Source organism: Microtus ochrogaster, chromosome 2 (assembly GCF_000317375.1).
Source record: "Microtus ochrogaster isolate Prairie Vole_2 chromosome 2, MicOch1.0, whole genome shotgun sequence".
Taxonomy (NCBI): domain Eukaryota; kingdom Metazoa; phylum Chordata; class Mammalia; order Rodentia; family Cricetidae; genus Microtus; species Microtus ochrogaster.
Window position 1 is genome coordinate 22,185,507 of NC_022010.1, and position 16,537 is coordinate 22,202,043.

Genomic DNA, 16,537 nt, shown 5'->3' on the forward strand with positions numbered 1-16,537 from the left:
CTAAAGCTAAAGAGCCAAGCAGTGTTTAAAAGAATACAGTGTCCATGTAATTATTTTGGGTAAAGCTAGCCGAGTGGCGGGAAGCAGCCCACCGCTCTTATTACTACAGTGGGGTGCAAGGGTTCCCAGAGTCAAATGAAGGTCAGCAGGCTTGCAGCAAGTGCCTTTACCTGCTGAGCTGTATGGCTGGTTTGGGAAATGCTTACAAGGGTTGGGAAGACAGGCGCAGTATTTAATGAGGGACTTTTTGGTTTATTACAGGCGCCATGATAGCAGTGGAAGTGGGCATTCAGCATTCGAGCCCCTTGTTGCCAACGGAGTCCCTGCTGCATTTGTGCCCAAGTAAGTTAAACCCTTGGTGATGCTTGGAAAAGTGCGCTTTGACAGCTGTAGCCGTCGGCTTTCCTCTTCGCTTTCTGCTTCCTGTCCAGTTCACACTCTTGACTAATTTGCCATGCTTAGGTATTTTCTCTCCAGTCTCTTGCCATGTTTTTCCACTAACCTGAGTGAGATGCATAGGGAGGGTTTGTGTTTAATGACATTCTATCTATTGTGCTAATGTTGTGGTAATCTTTCTGGAATAAGCACTCTGACACCAGTGGGAGTGGAGGAGAGGAGATGTATTCACCAGTGGACCAAAGCCAGGACAGTTCCCGAAAGGCCTTCCTTGCTCCTAGGTCCAGTTTGTGTTCTTATTTTATACTCTAAAGCCATAAGGGGGGTGGGTGAAAAAGCAGGTGAGATTCTACAGAAGCAGATGTGGTAGTCGGGTGGTTTTAAAGGCATATATTACAGTTGACAGGCGTAAGCGTTTGTGTTCAGATTGTTAAGAGCAACAACCTTGTGTTTCTCCAGGTCATTCTATTCCAAGTAGCAAGTGAAATCTTAGAGTGCTTTAAGTAAACTCCTAAATAAATGAACAAGTCCGTGTCCAGTAATTGGTCTTTTCTGTCTTTATCTACTTCACTAACATGTTATATAGTTGACCCTTCACAGGAAGTCACAAGATCACAAGACTTCTGCAGTTCAAGAAATGTTGTAACATGGAATTTGAGATAAATACTAAATATCTACATTTGAATTTTAAAATTTTACAAAAAGTTTGGGCGCAAGGGACATAGGTTCCCCTATGGTAAAAAGGCTGTCTGTGAAGCTTGTATTCAGCTCACTGTACTGCACTTAGGAGACATGCACACATCTTGTGGATCACTGAGATGTAAAAGGGCCTGAAATGGGTAAACATTGGTGATCAGGTGGTTTTGGAGGCTCTAGCCTAGGGGACAGTTTCAGGGGAAACCCAGAGATCCGGGAGCCAGCTAAGATAATGGTCCTCTAAAGCTAAAGCACTATCGTGTGAAAAGATGGAACCGCTGGCTGTGGCTGCAGACAGGTTGCACAGGTGAAAATGGAAACACATCTTGCTGAAGTGTCAGTCATCTGGTTTGTGGTTGATGCGGGTTGCCCTGGGACCATAGTGTAGCAAAGCTAGAAACACAGGCCTACAGCGAGGATTATGGGGGAGATTCCTTTTGGGGTTGGAGGCTCAGGAGAGTGGTTGGGTTTTTTTTGTTGTTGTTGTTGTTGCTTGGTTTGGTTTGGTTTGGTTTGGTTTGGTTTGGTTTTTTGAGACTGGGTTTCTCTGTGTAACAGTTCTGACTGTCCTGGAACTCTGTAGACCAGGCTGGCCTCGAACTCACTGAGATTGCCTGCCTCTGCCTCTCAAATGCTGGGATTAAAGGTGTGTGCCACCACTGCCTAGCTGAGAGTGGTTGGTTCACTCCGATTTTCTCTGAACAGCTTTATTGAAGGGCATTAAAGTTCCCCAGGAAGCTACAGTCAAGATGTCATCCTTCCCTCCAACCCCACCCGTGTGCTCTGCCCTCCTGTGTGCGTTGCCCATGCTGTGTCAGATATGGGTCACCTTGTCATTTGCTGATAGTGCCATGAGAATATTATGGCTTTCTTCAGGTTTATTCAAAAAGCTATGTTGCAGCCATGGAGGAAATATTAGAACATATCTTCAGTAGCATGTCTTCCTTTCTGTTAGGCCTGGCTCCCTGAAGAGAAGTCTGGCTTCCCAAAGCTCAGATGACCACTTGAACAAACGGTCTCGCACCTCCTCTGTGAGCTCCCTGACTAGTACATGCACAGGAGGCATCCCCAGCTCCAGCCGCAATGCCATCACCAGCTCCTACAGCTCCACCCGTGGTATCTCTCAGGTATCTCTCAGGGCCGCAAACAATGATGCAGACCACTCTCTGTTGCCTGGCATTGGATCTGTCTCTAGGCTAACAAATACAAAGCCTTAACTAGCAAATAAGATAAAACATCAATCTGTGGGACTGGTATAAATGGAGCTGTTGCTACAGATGGACCACAGGAAAACAACAGTGAAGTAGGTGGTTGAAAAGGATCATTCAGGGGCTGGAGAGATAGCTCAGGAGTTAAGAGCACTGACTGCTTGCTCTTCCAGAGGTCCTGAGTTCAATTCCCAGTAACCACATGGTGGCTCAAAACCACCTATAATGAGATCTGGTGCCCTCTTCTGGCCTGCAGGCAGGATACTGTATAAATAAATAAATAAACCTTTTAAAAAAAAAGGTTCGTTCAGTTTGACGTGTAGATGAGATCTGTAAGCAGTTGGAATTTAGTACATGGTTTTGTTTTTTGTTTGTTTTTTGTTTTTTTTTGTTTTTTTTTTTCGAGACAGGGTTTCTCTGTAGTTTTGGAGCCTGTCCTGGAACTAGCTCTCGTAGACCAGGCTGGTCTCGAACTCACAGAGATCCGCCTGCCTCTGCCTCCCGAGTGCTGGGATTAAAGGCGTAAAGTAGTTGTCGTTCTTATTTAGAGCTAGTTAATATCTGTGGGTAGAGAAGCCAGGCAGCTTTGCTTTCAGGCAGACTTGATATTAATATTGACATTGACACTAGTAGCTATATGGGCTTGCACAGGTAGATCAGTTATCTTTTTTGTTTGGTTTTGTTTTTTGAGACAAGGTGTTATGGATCCCTGGCTCTCCTGAAGTTTGCTATGCTCTCAGTCGAGGCTTGAACTTGCAGTGGCTATCCGGCTTCTGCTTCCCAAGTACTGAGGTTTCAGGCTTGCACCACCACACCCAGTTTGTAGTTTTTAATATGCATAAGCTTACTCTGATAGAATTTCAGAATCTGCAAAATAAAGGGTATACCCGTAGATCATCATTGTTGGAATATGTAATGGATACAAGCATACTTTTAAGATTTATTATTTTGTCGGTTGCAGTGGCATACTCTAAGCTTTCGGCTAGCTTGGTCTACATAAAGAATTGCAACCAGGACTATTCAGTGAGACTTTGACTCAAAAAAGGAAAAAAAAAACTTATTTATTTGAATCTGTGTGAATTTAGGTGCACCATATGCATGCATGTAGGTACCCGCAGAAGCCAGAAAGCATCCGATCTCCTGGCACTAGAGTTACAGTACTTATGAACAGCCTGATGTGGGTGCTGGGAACCAAACCTGGACCCTCTGCAAGTGCAGCATGTGTTTCTTAACTGCTGAGCCATATCTCCAGCCCCTCAAAAAAGTTTTTTATTTTGGTTTGGTTTTGGCTGTCCTAGAACTCACTATATAGACCAGGCTGGCCTCAAAATCAGAGCTCCACCATGCCTGGCCTATTCAGAATGTCTCTATAGTCATGTTCTCAGTGGTGGTCTTAGATGTGCCACTCTGCTTGACTTGCAGCTGTGGAAGAGGAGTGGTGGCCCCACCTCGTCCCCCTTTTCTAGCCCAGCTTCCTCTCGCTCCCAGACACCAGAGAGGCCAGCCAAGAAAACAAGGTAATCACCATTCACTTCTGATCACTTTGTATGGATGGGGGGAATGGGGCTTCACAGGGATTGGCTTTTGGGCTTTTATTGACTCTGACTGAGCAAATCAGAGTCAAGCCCTAGAAGAGCAGCAAGTGCCTGCTACAGTTGTTCCCCTGTCCTGCAGTCAGAGCACACTGATGGTTGGGGTCCCTTCTCTGTCTCGTACTCCAGTGGGAGTGGTGCAGAGTGGATCAGGTCAGCAGGGAGCCTGGGTCCCTGGCCCCAGCTCACTCTTCACTGGAGCTCGGCCCCTCGGGGATCAGGTCTGTCGTGTCTGACCCTCCATGCCACCCAGCCTTTTTTATTTTCACCCTGTCTGTCACGGGCCTGCTTTCTCACCAGCTTCACTCCTAGCTCCATCACTAACCCGCTGTTAGAGCCTGAAAATGCAGTCTGGGGCTCTAGACTTGACAGGCTCTGAGTAAAGCTTCGCAGTTCTGTGTTTAAAGACCAGATGCTTGTGGCCTCTGTCAACTAACTGCTCACCTCTACTTCTACAAGAAGTGTGACATGGTGACGTGCTGAGACCGAGAGCCACGGTCTTTCTAGACGTTGGCCATGTGTGGCCAGTGAGGTGCTTTGCACTCCTGGTAGTCTTCCCAAACAAAATCTAGCCTTTTCACCATCCCCACAGAGAGGAGGAGCCGTGTCACCCTTCCAGTTCTTCAGCTCCCTTGGTAACAGACAAGGAGTCCCCAAGAGAAAAGGGTAAGTAGAGAAGCCATGTGGGCTGAGGGTGGCGTCTGCAATGGAAGTCGACACCATTGAAGTTAACAGAGCATTGCTCTATCTGGGGCGTGGAAGATAATCTGGCCCTTAATAGATCCTTAGTGTGAGAAGAGAGAAAAGCAGACACAGTCCAGTGCTGAATGCAAGGACTGGTAGGTGATGAGCTCATGTGGGGCTCGGGGTCACTCCCATCCCCCAAGCAGTTGTGGGCACCTTTCGAATAACATTGCAGATACTTGCAGGCCACTCAACATACAGAAAACATGAAGTCTTCCAACAAAACCATTCTGTCCTGGAGGAGCAGGGAGGCCAGCAAACCTGTGTTTGTCTGTAGTTGCAGATTCAGCCACTGGGAAGCAGCAGAACTCTTGGACTTCCCCACCCACATCTGGCGGCTCTGGGCAACGCAAACGCAAAGTTCAGTTGCTCCCCTCCCGGCGAGGGGACCAGCTCACCCTGGTATGCCTTGTCCCTCCCTCTCAGCTCTTTTTAGACTCGGGCTGGGAACAGGTTTCTTCCGCTTCTGGGGTCAGCCTAACCTGTCTTTGTTCTCTTGGGTAGCCTCCACCCCCTGAGCTTGGCTATTCCATCACTGCCGAAGACCTGGACATGGAGAGGAAAGCTTCACTGCAGTGGTTTAACAAGGTTTTGGAGGACAAGACAGGTAAGGGTGCAGAGTGCAGTGTGATCCAGAGGGCCTGAGCACCTTGCTATCTTTGAGGTTTGTTTCCACAGCTCTCCTTGGAAGAGAAGTAGTAGAACGCTTGATTCTCCTTTGCTCCAGTTTTGAGTCTAGATTCATCTATCCAAGGCTGTCTTCAAATTCATAACCCTGCTTCAGCCTTCCAAATGCTGGGTTACAGATGGATGCCACCATAGTCAGTTCTTGAATTTTTTTGTCCCCTGATTTCTTCAGTCTTATTTCCAGCAGCTGTTACTAACACTTTTCCATGGAACCTGAAAGTTTTGTTTTGTTAGTGAAAATGGTGTTACTGTCTGACCCAGGCTGACATCACCCTCATAGTCCTTCCGCCTCCACTCCAGCACAGACCAAGTGCCACTCCCACCCTCCAGCTTCCTTTGTTTGTTCTTCTCAGGAAAACCTGCTTGGGTCTTCGTTGAGACCTGCAGTCTAGCGTCCCATCCGTGAGAATAGGGAGACATTTCTGAACAAGCATTTTGGGCTCTGAGCTTCCTGTACCTTTGCTCTGGAACTTGCTAGAAGATTGTTTCTCCTCCTCAGATGATGCCCCCACCTCGGCCACTGAAACCCCATCTGCTACCAACCCTCCTTTCACGTTCACCCTGCCTGCTGTGGGGCCTGCCGCCTCACCAGCCTCCCTCCCAGCTTCTAGCTCTAACCCACTATTGGAGAGCTTGAAGAAGATGCAGGACTCTCCAGCCCCACCATCCTCAGGTAAGAAGAGCATTCTATTCTGTCCTGTAATGACAGGCTTTTGACATGTCGCAGGTATAGAGCCTGTTGGTTCTGAGCTTCAGAATGCCCTGGTCTGGAAATATACAGGAAGGCAGACTGTCATACTGGGTTCATGATTCAAAGGCATCTGCCCTAGCTGCCCTGAGTCTGTGTCGTCTGTGAGAATTACATTATGTCTTCCCTGAGAAGTATCTGCAATATGACATGATCCTTCCCATAAGGTGTCCTAGCTTTCTGGATCCCAAGCCTAGAATAACTAAAATCCCTTTCTGTCTGGGCAAGGCTGGTAAACCTTGCCAGCTGGTACATCCATGCTATCGCACATGGACACAGCAGTGTAGCTATGCTTCTCACACTGGAGTGCAGGTGTGGTGATGCAACTCTTGGGGCTCACAGGCACTGCCTTGCTGGGCTGGTAAACAGGATGGGTCTTTGTTAAATGAGTAGGCGCATGTAGGTAAGTAGACATCAGAGTTGAGCATTTTCCTTCATGACCCCACATGTAGCCCCAGGTAGGCTCCCCTGCTTTCTTCTGTCTTTCCTGGAATCTGGGAGTGGAAATAATGCCTTCTTGAGTCCCTGTACGTTGGTGGTGCTGAGCCAAGTGCCGCCTGCAGAGGACCTCAGAACTCATCTTACTTCCTATTCCTCACAGAACCTGCTGCAGCAGCAACTACTACAGCTCCTTCACCTCCGAAGACACCCAGCCTCCTGACCCCTGTTGTCTCACCACTGACAGAGCCAGTGGCCAGCACCTCCTCGGACTCCAAACCTACAGCCACCTTCCTGGGGCTGACTCCTGCTTCATCTGTCACACCACTCACTGATACCAAGTCCCCTGGGGTCCCTCAGGCTGAGCAGTCTGCCAGCACCCCAGCCTCCACGGCTCCCTCCCCGACCCCAAAGCCCAGCATGCTGTTCGGGATGCTGAGCCCACCTGCCAACTCTTCCTCCCTTGCCATGCCTGGCCCAGCTTCTGCTTCTCCCATGTTTAAGCCCATTTTTATGGCCACACCTAAAAGTGAGAATGATAGCCCCTTGCCATCTAGCTCCTCAGCCACCACTGCAGCCTCGTCCAACACCACCCTCTCCACCACAGCCAGTACTACAACTCACACTTTCAAGCCTATTTTTGATAGTGTGGAGCCATTTACAACCATGCCCCTGTCAGCCCCCTTCTCCCTGAAGCAGACAACTGCTACAGCCACCACTACAGCCACACCAGCCCCTCTCTTCGCTGGCCTTGCTACTGCCACCTCCGCAGTGGCCTCTGGCACCACAACTTCTGCCTCAAAGCTTGTGTTTGGCTTTGGAGTGACCTCTGTGGCCAGCACTGCCAGCAATACCATGACTTCCACCTCCCAGCCACTTCTGTTCGGGGGAGGTCCCTCTGTCACTGCTGCCAGTTCTGCCCCAGCCCTGCCTTCCATCTTTCAGTTTGGCAAGCCCCCTGCCACAGCAGCATCTGCAGCAGGCACCTCTTTTAGCCAGCCCCTTGGCAGTTCTGCTCAGACAGCGGCCAGCAGTAGCAGTGGCGCTAGTGGCTTTAGTGGCTTTGGCAGCACCCTCACCACCTCCACCTCAGCCCCTGCCACCACCAGCCAGCCTACACTTACCTTCAGCAACACTGTCACCCCTACCTTCAACATTCCCTTTAGCTCTGGTGCCAAGCCTGCACTCCCAGCCTACCCCGGAGCCAACCCACAGCCCACGTTTGGAGCCACTGAGGGGGCCACCAAGCCAGCACTTGCCCCAAGTTTTGGCAGCTCTTTCACGTTTGGCAACTCTGTGGCCTCGGCCCCATCTGCAGTACCAGCACCAGCCACCTTTGGTAGTGCTGCACAGCCGGCTTTTGGCGGGTTGAAAGCCACAGCCTCCACCTTTGGCACCCCTGCCAGCACACAGCCCGCTTTTGGTAGCACCACATCTGTATTTTCCTTTGGTTCAGCCACCACTTCTGGCTTTGGTGCCACCACACAGACCACCAACAGTGGAAGCAGCAGCTCTTTATTTGGCAGCTCTGCTCCATCCCCGTTCACATTTGGTGGCTCAGCAGCTTCTTCTGGCAGTGGAGGCTTTGGGCTTAGTGCTACTCCAGGCACTGGCTCCACCTCTGGAACTTTCAGCTTTGGATCTGGACAGAGCGGGACCACAGGTACCACCACCTCCTTTGGGGGAAGCCTGAGTCAGAACACCCTGGGCACAACCAGTCAGAGCTCACCTTTCGCCTTCAGTGTGGGCAGTACGCCTGAAAGCAAGCCTGTGTTTGGAGGTAAGATTGGGAGCTGTTAATAAGGCTTAGTGTATAACAGCTACAAGTAAATTGTAGGCAGTCCAAGCTAGTTAATGATGGAGGGGCCCTGTGTAGGCCGGAAAGGTTTCTGGAGGGCTGGAGGGGATAAGACCTGTTCTTAGAGAGCACCCACATCCAGTGATTCTCAGCTGCTTATATCTGTAGCGGGATCTGGTGCAGCTCTCTGACCTCCACAGACACTGCACTTGTGCACACACGCACACATAATTTTTAAAATAATCTTAGGAAGATAGATGTATTTTGATATATGTGTTTTGATACATGTATGTCTGTGAACCATATGCATGCTGGTGCTCTAGCAGCCGGAAGAGGGTGGTAGATCGATCCTCTGGGACTTGAGCTGCCATTTTTGGGCTGGGATTGAACCTGGGTTCTCTGGAATCATTAAGCTCTCTCTCCAGCCCCATTTAAAAACAAAAATCATGCTGCCTTTGAGGAAATAGTGAATGGAAGGGAAAATGTTTGTGGTTTGTGTTTGGTATATACATGTGTGTACAGCCACATTCAGCTTTATTTTATAGTTACTCATGCTTACACAGCAAGTACTTTTAACTCACCAAGCCATCTCCCCAACCCATTTTAACTTTGTGTGTGTGTGTGTGTGTAGGCTCTCACTCTCTCATGTGTATGCATTGCCATCATGTACAGGTAGAGATCAGAGTACAACTTCGTGGAGTTGGTTCTCCCCTTCCCCTTTTATTAAATTCTAGGAATATACCACAGATCACTGGGCTTTTGCTGCAAGTGCCTTTACTCACTGAGCCATCTCACTGACTTCTTGGTTTGGTTGTGTGTGTGTGTGTGTGTGTGTGTTTCTAAGTGTAACTCAGGCTGCCCTCAAACTCAAGATCTTCATACTCCAGCTTCCCAACTGCTGTGGTAGTGGGCATCCATGTTGGCAGCCGGGGAAGGTAGTTAGTGTCAGGGCACAGCAACAGAAGCAGGGATGGTGGGTTCATTAGCAGAGACAGGCAAGATTGGCTGGTTAGAGTAGAAGGCTGGTCATAGCCAGGGTTTCTTGTTGGGATTTTAAATATCTAGGGAAGTCACAGAATTTCAAGTTGAAGGGTAAAGAGATCTTGTTTGCTGTGTGCAGGGTGAATTTTAGCCCTAAAAGCTACTGACCTTTTTGATAAATAAGGGAGAAAGAAGCTCTTGAGGAAAGTGGGGAGGTGAGAGGTGGGCCTGTGAATGAGTCTTCCAGGATAGTGAGAAAAGGGATATAGCCAGAGAAAGTGTATGGTTTGCCAGGTGGTTGGTTGTAGGTTTTGGAAACATAAGTTCATACGCAGTGTTCAGAGGCTCAAGCAACCTCTAGATTGAGCAGGTGGATGAGACTGGGGAGATGGCTCAACAGTCAAAGTGCTTGTAGTGTGAGGATTTGGGTTCAGTCCCCAATACTCAGTAGCTAGGTGAGGCAGTGTTTATCTGTAATCCCAGTGCTGAGTGTGTGGAGGTAGGCAGATCCCGTGGACTTATTGGACAGTCTTGCCAAAATAGCCAGGTCCAAACTGGTGAGAGACTCTGGAAGACACCCACTGTCAACCTCTACACTCCATGAATGAGTATTGCACTGGTGCAAATACACACACCAGACAGATAACACATAGGGAGAGTGTGTAAGTGGTGTTGACACCAAAGGATCAGGAGTCTTTCTCACTAATGGTCAAGTCACTTAAGAATGGTGATGGGGAGGGTGACGGTTCAGAGTCCTTTTTGGGGAAGAAAGGAATGATTGACAGGTGACACTATAGGTGACCAGGACTGATGATCTGAATCAAGAATTGGGCTGGGGGTTGTGTGCATCCCTGTTATCCCAGCACTTAGGTTTGGGCAGGAGGTTGGAGAGTTCCAGGCCAACCTGGGCTTCATAACAGACTGGGTCTCAAAATCAGCAAAACAAAAGAATTGGGTTTTGAGGTAGGAGGGGTGAAAAGTGGTCTTGGAAACAATGTCAGAACAAAGTAGCCCTGACTAATCACTCAGGCTGAGCAGGAGCCATTTCCAGGGGGCATCCTGGGAGGATTGGGGCCCTACAAGGTGAGTGTGAGAGGGAAGGCAGGGAACCAGGGAGACGAGGTAGATCAGAATTAACCTGTCAGCCCCACACCTCCTGCTGCAGTTACACATGGAGGGGTGGCGGAGACCACCTTCCTCAGCACTAGGTACAGGGGGGATAGGTCTGACACCTGCCTGGTCTCTGCAGCTCTTCTGTCTGTTCCCACTAGGTACATCCACACCCACCTTTGGGCAGAGTACCCCTGCCCCTGGAATAGGCACCGCTGGCAGCAGCCTCTCATTTGGGGCCTCCTCAGCACCTGCCCAAGGCTTTGTTGGAGTCACAACTTTTGGTAAGGAGACAGTCTGTTGCCAGCATGACACCCCGTCCCTTGGACCAGGAGTGATCAGGATAGCAGATTGCTGGCCCTCAGGGTCTAGGGTAGTTGAACAGTAGAGTGGAGCCTTCTCTGGAAACTCAGGCATTTGGGAAGCAAGTACAGGTGGGTTTTTTGTTTTGTGTTGTTTTGTACAGGTTTATTTTACTTGCTTTGGTGTTCCTGCATGTTTCTGGTGGGTTCCTGCCAAGGCCTGGGAGGACTGCCAAGAGGTTCAGAAGCCCTGGTGGAACACCTATGCTTCTGCTTTTGAACTAACTTCCCAGAGCAAGGCACCAGGTACATTTTCTGTGGCAGCAGCTGCCCTGATGAGGTCTTGTCAACTCTTTCCAGGATCAGCGGCCCCTTCGTTTTCCATTGGTGCGGGATCCAAGACCCCAGGGGCTCGACAGCGACTTCAGGCCCGAAGGCAGCATACCCGCAAGAAGTAACCTGCCTCTTGGCTCCACTCTCCCATCCCTTGCCCAGATATGGACCTCAGCACCTGCTAGGAAGAGCCTCTGACCCTTCGAATTCCATAGCAAACCCAGCCCATCACCAGGGCAGAAGTGGCAGCCTGGCCCTTTCTGTTCTAGAGAAAGTGGGTGCCCCAGGGAGGGCAGAAGCCCGATACTTTACTTGAACAGTCCCACTGGTGAGGCTGGAGAACTGAAGAAACATCTGTACATATTGTCCTCTCGCTGCTCCAGCGCTTGTTTAGTGTGTAGCCTAGGCGGCCTCCCCCTTTCCTTGAGCACCGTCTCTGCTAGAGGGTGCGTGGAACCCACCTGGGTCCCTAATATACATCAGGTGGGATTGGGGGAGACAATGTCCCTGAGCTTTGCCTGCTTGGCTTGGCCATAAGAAGTGGTTCTCTTCCTCTGGTTCCTTCAGGGTCTCTCATTTCTTGCTGCTTTGTCCCTCACCTGTCCTGTAAGATTCATTCCTTTTAAATGGCAGTGAATCTTGCTTTGCCTTGGAGACCCCAGTGGGCGCTGCTCGCCTCTTCTGCCAAGTCTGTTTCATTTCCAGCCCTCTGCCAGTCCAGCCTCCAAAAGGTTGGCAGTTCAAGACTTAGCCTGGCAGAGCCAGGGGAGAAGTTTGCTCCACAAAGTTCTGGGGCAGGCAGACTGCCCACCACTGCTTCTAGCTGCCTCTTCACTTGCCCGCCACCCCACGGGCCACTTTGCCTCTTCGGGATTGTATTTTCCAAGCCTTGTATCGTGTTTGTCTGATGTTAATGTGTGTTGCTCCTTGAATCGAGTTTGGAGGAAGAATTGAATTGTATGCGTGGCGGCATGTTGATAATGCCGGACTCAATGTCGCCTGGGCCTAGCTAATTGAATGCTGAAAGTGGCACCGCGTGACAGCCACAGTACTGACTCCTGAATTCTCAATAGTGTTTTGAATTAAGGGCTGGCAGCCCAGGGGATGGTGCCTGTAGGAGCAGACTTCCCTGTTGGTCCTCCCCCACGTAACACCCCAGGCAAGGGCATCTTCTGCCTGAGTTTGGAGTTGTAGATTAATGAACTACACTTTTAGGTTCCTAGTAGTTGTGTCCCTAAAAGGGTCCTTCCCTGCCTGTCTTTCCTTCTAAAAACCACACCCTTAGGCCCCAGAGCCTGGCTGCCATGCCCATCCTCTTTGGGAGAAGTATGAATGCGTGTGTCTAAATTAAAAGAAAAAATATTTAAACGTTTTTTAACAAAATAAAAATTTATTTTTATATTTAAGCTAAATTGCCTTTTAAATTCCTTCAAGCTTGGTTCACTGAGGTGGTTAAATATAAATGCTATTGAATAGTAGGAATTAGCTGTATAGTATGCCTGTGTGAAGGAGGAGCTCGTGGCTGTCCCCAGCAGCTCTCCTGAGGGGGCGGAGCTCCTTCTGGACATGTCGTATAAGTGTAATTCTTACTTTATAAGCAATGTGATGTAGCTGTAACTGGTCCCTTCCCTTTGTGACTGGCAGGGTTTAAGATGGGTTGTGTGGAGCTGGGAAAGAGCTGGACCTCGTCCCAATGCCTTTGGGGATGGGGATAGGTGGGGGGGTCTGCACAGGAAGCCTCTACCTGTGCCTCAGGTAAGGAAGGGGCCTCCCTGCAATTCAGTCTGAGCTAATTACCTCAGCTCCACAGCAGGCCTGCTTCTAGGGCCCCTGAAGAGGCGTCCTGGCATAGCCTCGGTGTGTGGGCACATTTGTCCGTGCTCACGCTGGACAGGGAGGCTGGGGCTTCCCACCACAGACTGAGTTCCTGTGAGCGTAGCTAAGATTTTTAGTATGAATGTGAGATTGTTCTTGCTTATGTCATTAAAAATAAAACTGTGATCTGTCATAGACCTGAATCTGCTCTTTATTTGTAAAGCAAAGACTTTACTGGTAGGACTGTAGCTGCCCAGTGAGGGACCTACAGGGAGGGCCAGGACATCATCTGCCCTTTCTAGAGGAGTCGGGTTCCCACACAATGAGGGTGGTTTTACTGGTTGTAGGGCTCACAGTGGCCACTATGTGCTTGGCTGCATGTTGGCACCAGCTGCTGCTTTGCGTCTTTTCTTTCTCTTTGGAGCTTTGCTGAGAGGTTCTGGAGCCAGTGCTTTGTCCTGTGGGGCTGGGCTGGAAGAACAGGCCAGAGGTTAGCAGGTATGATGGCCCATACCTTTAATTCTAACACTCAGCGTCTACCTACATACTGAGTTGAAAGCCAATCAGTTACATAGACTTAAACAAAAACTTGGCTCCTCTTCACTCACCTAGACACCACTTCTGCCCGTTCAAACACAGCAATAAAGAAGCCTCCAGTGAGTGTAGTCTCAGGGGAAGCCCGGAGACAGTGTTCAGACCCTGGGAAGGTATTCAGACCTCGGTGAGGCCACGTGGGTAGGACAGGAGCTAGTCTGTGGAGAAGGAGAGGACTCAGACCCTGATGAGAAGTAGCCATGACCTCTCAGGTCCTGGGGACACCATTACCTGAAGACCCCTGAGTTCTGCTGTAGAGCCTCTTGGACCACATCTTCATTCTCTTCTTGGCAAAGGGAACATGTGGAGTAGACTAGGCGTTGCAGAGAGGGGAAGGCGAGTGCATGGCACAGAGCCCGCTGCTGGAACCCTGCCAAGGCCTGCAAGCGCTCCTTGCTAGGTGTGCCTCCCCCATGTTCCTCCAGCTGCCGGCTCAGCATACCTATGGAAAAGGCGCTGCAATTATGAAGCCATTTCCCATCAAAATCCCCATTTTATAAACGAGAGCATTTGCCTATAGTACAAGTCAGAAGTAATACCAAGATTTAGCCTTCAGTGTCCAAGTTGCTGTGAGGCTAGACCACAGCTACATTATCCCCATCTCACCAGAGCCACTACAAGAAGGATCCAGCAAGATGTACTGGACCTGGCCATAGCGCTGGTCAGTGGGAGAAACTGTCAGGAAGTCCTTCTCTGCTAACTCGCAGCAAGAGACCCCAGCTCGAGCCAGCAATGTAGCCATGGCTGCCAGCCGCTTAGCATCCTGGTCGAAAGCAAAGATCTTCCTAGGGAAGAGAGTAGAGGCAGAATGAACTAACAAGTTGTTTTAAACTAAGACTTCTAGGAGACTTTTAGGGGCTAGAGAGAGGGCTCTGTGGTTAAGAACACTGTCAGCTCTTCCAGAGGTCCTGAGTTCAATTCCTGGCAACCACATGGCCATCCATACTGGGATCTGATGCCCTCTTTTGGCGAGCAGGTATATATGTAGATAGAGCCCCATATACATAAAATAAATCTTTAACTTCTTTTTTTTAAATTTATTTATTTATTAAGGATTTCTGCCTCCTCCCCGCCACCACCTCCCATTTCCCTCCCCCTCCCCCATCAAGTGCCTCTCCCTCATCAGCTTGAAGAGTAATCAGGGTTCCCTGACCTGTGGGAAGTCCAAGGACCGCCCACCTCCATCCAGGTTTAGTAAGTTGAGCATCCAAACTACCTAGGCTCCCCCAAAGCCATGCAAACTCAAGAACAAATCTTTAACTTCTATGTGTCTGTATGCCACATGTGTGCAGATGCCTGTGGAGGTCAGAAAGAGGGATGGAACCCAGGGAGCTAGAGTTAAAGAACTTGTGTGCCACCTGATATGAGTGCTGGGTACCAAACTCAGGTCCTCTGGAAGAGCAGCAAATGCTCACTGAGTCATTTTGCCAGCCCCTGAACTAAGAATTTATAGAGCATGGAGCCCCAAAAGAACATCAAACTGTAACATACTAAGCCAGGACATAGGTCTGGGGCTGTGGCTCAGTAATAGAGGGCTTACTTAGAATCCCCAGTGAGGGGCTGGGGGCGTGGCTCAGTGGTAGTGTGCTTACCTGGCACATATAAGGCTTTGGGGATTCAATCCTCAATACACTACCACCCAAAATAAAACAAATGGCTTCTAGGGGTTCCAACCACGGATAACCAGCCTGGGAAGAACCCCAAGGGCTGAGGGAGCCTTGTCCCAAGCCTATGAGCTGTCCAGAGCCACGCTCTCAATCTGTATCATCCGGTGAGACTTTTTACCCACAAAGCACATGATTTGACCACACCTGTCCCCCTGCCTCAAAGCTCATTGCCAGCACTCACCCCTGGTTCTTCAGAAGAGCAGCAATGTAACTGGTCTTGTTGCCAGGGGCAGCACAGGCATCAATGACATGGGAGCCTGGCGGGGGAGACAGCAGCATGGCTGGGAGGCAGCTGGCCTAGCAGGGCAGCAGATGTGGACAGCTGAGTGAACACAGAGCTGCGAAGGCACTCCTCCCACATCCTCCCTTTCCCCATCTGCCCCCCCAACCTTATCCTGCAGGATGAGATGGCCAGCGTGGTAGAGCGGATGCTCATGCAGATCTGTCTGTGCAGGGAACACAAGCAGCTCAGGCAACAAAGGGTCCAAAAGAAAATGTTGCCCCTTGAGGGTCCGCAAGTCCTCTAGGCTGGCAGGAAACAACCACTGGTTAGGTTTTGTTTTTAGCCTTTATGTGTCTAGGTGTTTTGTCTGCATCAGCGTGCAGGCAATGCCTGTGGAGACCAAGAGAGGGCATCAGCGTCCCTAGGATTGCAGGTGCAGATGGTTGTGACTTTTTGTGAAACTGAAGTTAGCATATCAAACACCAGTTTTTAAGATGAGACATTCTAATGCAATATAATCCAGACAGACTAGTCTGATATTTCCAGGCTAAGGGATAGCAGTATGACTATAGGGCAATACTGAAGCCTTTGTTTTCCGTATTTAGACCATTATGTGTCTAAAAGAGCAGAAACTATATGTGCAGCAAAACACTGTAGTCCCTAACATACAGTAGTCTCAAATATGAGCCAAGATGCTCCGTGTAGTGTCTGTGGGCTGGGCCGGAGTGTGCAGTGTAAAGTGCATTGCTGTGGGTTCAGAGCCCAGGGCAGACAATGCCACGTAATGACACACAGACACATGCTGCTAAAAGCACCCTGGATTTATGGATCTTTGACTATGAATGGACTGTGCTCGTGGTGTCTTCGGAAACCTTCTACTGTTTCCAAATAGTGCAAACTGTAGATTGTTCTTGCAGCCTGTGGGGTCTTGACCTACAGCTGAAGAGACTGTCATCTAGACAAGAGACTGGAAAGGGGACAGGGAGCAGTTAGGCTGAAGAACAAATGGAGAGGTCGCCAGAACGTAGACAAAGAATTGCAGGAGTAAGGGTTTAGGGTAAAAAAAAAAAAAAATAGGTCTCAGAAAATGATGAGGAAAAAACTGCTGGGGGGGGCGATGGAGACACAGCTCAGCAGTTAGGAACACACTGCGTGGGGGGGCTGGAGACATGGCTCAGCAGTTAGGAACACACTGCGTGGGGGGG

General features: G+C 49.6%; 2 protein-coding genes across 3 annotated transcripts in view; one reads left to right on the forward strand and one right to left on the reverse strand.

Moving 5' to 3' along the window:
- The window catches only part of Pom121c (POM121 transmembrane nucleoporin C), a 17,526-nt gene extending 4,630 nt beyond the window's left edge, over positions 1 to 12,896 (forward strand). The window contains exons 5-14 of the mRNA XM_026784769.1: positions 262 to 342; positions 2,048 to 2,219; positions 3,723 to 3,817; positions 4,485 to 4,558; positions 4,914 to 5,038; positions 5,141 to 5,243; positions 5,823 to 5,996; positions 6,673 to 8,289; positions 10,560 to 10,682; positions 11,061 to 12,896. Of these exons, the coding sequence (XP_026640570.1) occupies positions 262 to 342; positions 2,048 to 2,219; positions 3,723 to 3,817; positions 4,485 to 4,558; positions 4,914 to 5,038; positions 5,141 to 5,243; positions 5,823 to 5,996; positions 6,673 to 8,289; positions 10,560 to 10,682; positions 11,061 to 11,158 (2,662 nt within the window). The 3' untranslated portion in view covers positions 11,159 to 12,896. The remainder of the gene's footprint in view (positions 1 to 261; positions 343 to 2,047; positions 2,220 to 3,722; positions 3,818 to 4,484; positions 4,559 to 4,913; positions 5,039 to 5,140; positions 5,244 to 5,822; positions 5,997 to 6,672; positions 8,290 to 10,559; positions 10,683 to 11,060) is intronic.
- Positions 12,897 to 13,114: 218 nt separating this feature from the next.
- Nsun5 (NOP2/Sun RNA methyltransferase family member 5) overlaps positions 13,115 to 16,537 on the reverse strand; it is a 5,824-nt gene continuing 2,401 nt past the window's right edge. Inside the window, exons 5-10 of one of the 2 annotated variants that reach the window (XM_005344621.3) lie at positions 15,499 to 15,637; positions 15,291 to 15,406; positions 14,049 to 14,227; positions 13,674 to 13,884; positions 13,465 to 13,600; positions 13,115 to 13,319 (exon numbers count right to left, since the gene is read on the reverse strand). In XM_005344621.3, the coding sequence (XP_005344678.1) occupies positions 13,134 to 13,319; positions 13,465 to 13,600; positions 13,674 to 13,884; positions 14,049 to 14,227; positions 15,291 to 15,406; positions 15,499 to 15,637 (967 nt within the window). In that variant the 3' untranslated portion in view covers positions 13,115 to 13,133. Of the gene's footprint in view, positions 13,320 to 13,456; positions 13,601 to 13,673; positions 13,885 to 14,048; positions 14,228 to 15,290; positions 15,407 to 15,498; positions 15,638 to 16,537 lie in introns of both variants that reach the window. The other variant, XM_005344622.2, reaches the window with a different exon arrangement.